This window comes from Apaloderma vittatum, unplaced genomic scaffold, assembly GCF_000703405.1.
Source record: "Apaloderma vittatum isolate BGI_N311 unplaced genomic scaffold, ASM70340v1 scaffold423, whole genome shotgun sequence".
NCBI lineage: Eukaryota > Metazoa > Chordata > Aves > Trogoniformes > Trogonidae > Apaloderma > Apaloderma vittatum.
This window is the reverse complement of record NW_009707281.1, coordinates 22,801-24,127: the sequence shown is the minus strand read 5'-3', so window position 1 is coordinate 24,127 and position 1,327 is coordinate 22,801. Positions and strand designations below refer to the sequence as shown.

At 56.7% G+C, this 1,327-nt stretch overlaps 1 protein-coding gene across 1 annotated transcript in view; it reads left to right on the top strand.

Moving 5' to 3' along the window:
* Positions 1-1,327, top strand: part of AQP5 (aquaporin 5) — a 3,236-nt gene that overhangs the window by 378 nt on the left and 1,531 nt on the right. Inside the window, exon 2 of the mRNA XM_009866106.1 lies at positions 2-28. Within this exon, the coding sequence (XP_009864408.1) occupies positions 2-28 (27 nt within the window). The remainder of the gene's footprint in view (position 1; positions 29-1,327) is intronic.

The window sequence follows — 1,327 nt, the reverse complement described above, 5'->3', positions numbered from 1 at the left end:
CACCCGCGGCAACCTGGCCATCAACGCGGTAAGTGCCACTACCTGGAGATCGTTCGCCTCGCCGCACAGGGCTTTCCTTTCCTTCTGAGCGAGGAGCTGGTGCCAGCACCAACCCGGAGAGACAAATCCACAAGGATGGTTGGTCTCTGCAGGTCGTCCTGCGTGCACAGGGGGATGGGAATTGGTTAGGAGCAAACACCGGCGTGGCTGGCAGAGTATTGACATGACAGCTTTATTGTGTGGGGTAATGAATGCATGTTTTTTCCCTCCTTTAATGAGCGCTTCCTTTATCCTAAGGGCTTGAGTGAGTCACCCGCACCATTGAGATGTTCTTGACTGCAGCCTCTCCACCTGGAGATTAGTGCGGGGCTAGGAGCTGCGCCAGGATGGAGGGGGGAGGGCAGTGAGCAGAGCCCAGTCAAACCAGTATGGGCAGAAGCCCACTGTAACCACTGCACTGGGGGAGCTGGGAAGCAGAGGTGGACAGAGAGAGGAGGTGGAGAAGAGATGAAGAAGAAGCATTGAGTCGGAGAGAATGGAGGGGCTGCCTGAGGAGGAGGAAGGGTGGCAGAAGGACCCTCTGAGACAAGGAGGGGGACAAGGAACAGGTCTCAAACCCTCGGGGCAGCACTGGGAACCACATGAACTGGGAGCGGTGGAGCTCCTGCTCCAACCGTGGCCAGGTCTGGACCCCTCGGAGCAGCGCAGACTCGCCACGGAGGGTTTGAACACTAGGATGAGGTGCTGCAACATGTCTTATTCCTGCATGCTCCACACCCCAAATCAGTCACCTTTAGCTAAAAAACAAGGCGTGATGGCTCAGGGCACTTTGCATTTCCCACGCGCAGCAGGGTTGGGTCCATCTGACAGCCCCCAGTGGTCAGTGTAAAGGCATTGGGACCACAACAGCCCGTCTTACCCCCATGACCTCAGCCCAGCCTTCATCCCAACCCTCACCCTTCGTCCCGTGCCCCTTCGAGGTGGCTGCCGGCTACTCCCCATCCTCTTGGGGAGGTGCTCCACAAAGCATAGCAGGGAAGTCAGGATATGACAGCTTGCAACGATCAAGGGGGAAAGAAACACAAGGAAAAAGGGACAAATCTGTGTGGGGTTCGGTGGGAAGGTGCTGAGATGAGACAAGAAAGCGGATGGAGAGGCGGAGAGCCCCGGGAAGGGAGGGGCTAGGCAGAAAGGCAGATTTTAGAGCATTAAACAGAAAGAAAGATAATTTCTTCCCTTCCAGGGAAAGGAGCAATTAGTCCAAGCAGTGGCCAGCACAGTACCTTGTGCCCCAGAGCTGGGCAAGGGGACCTGGAGGGGCTTCTCG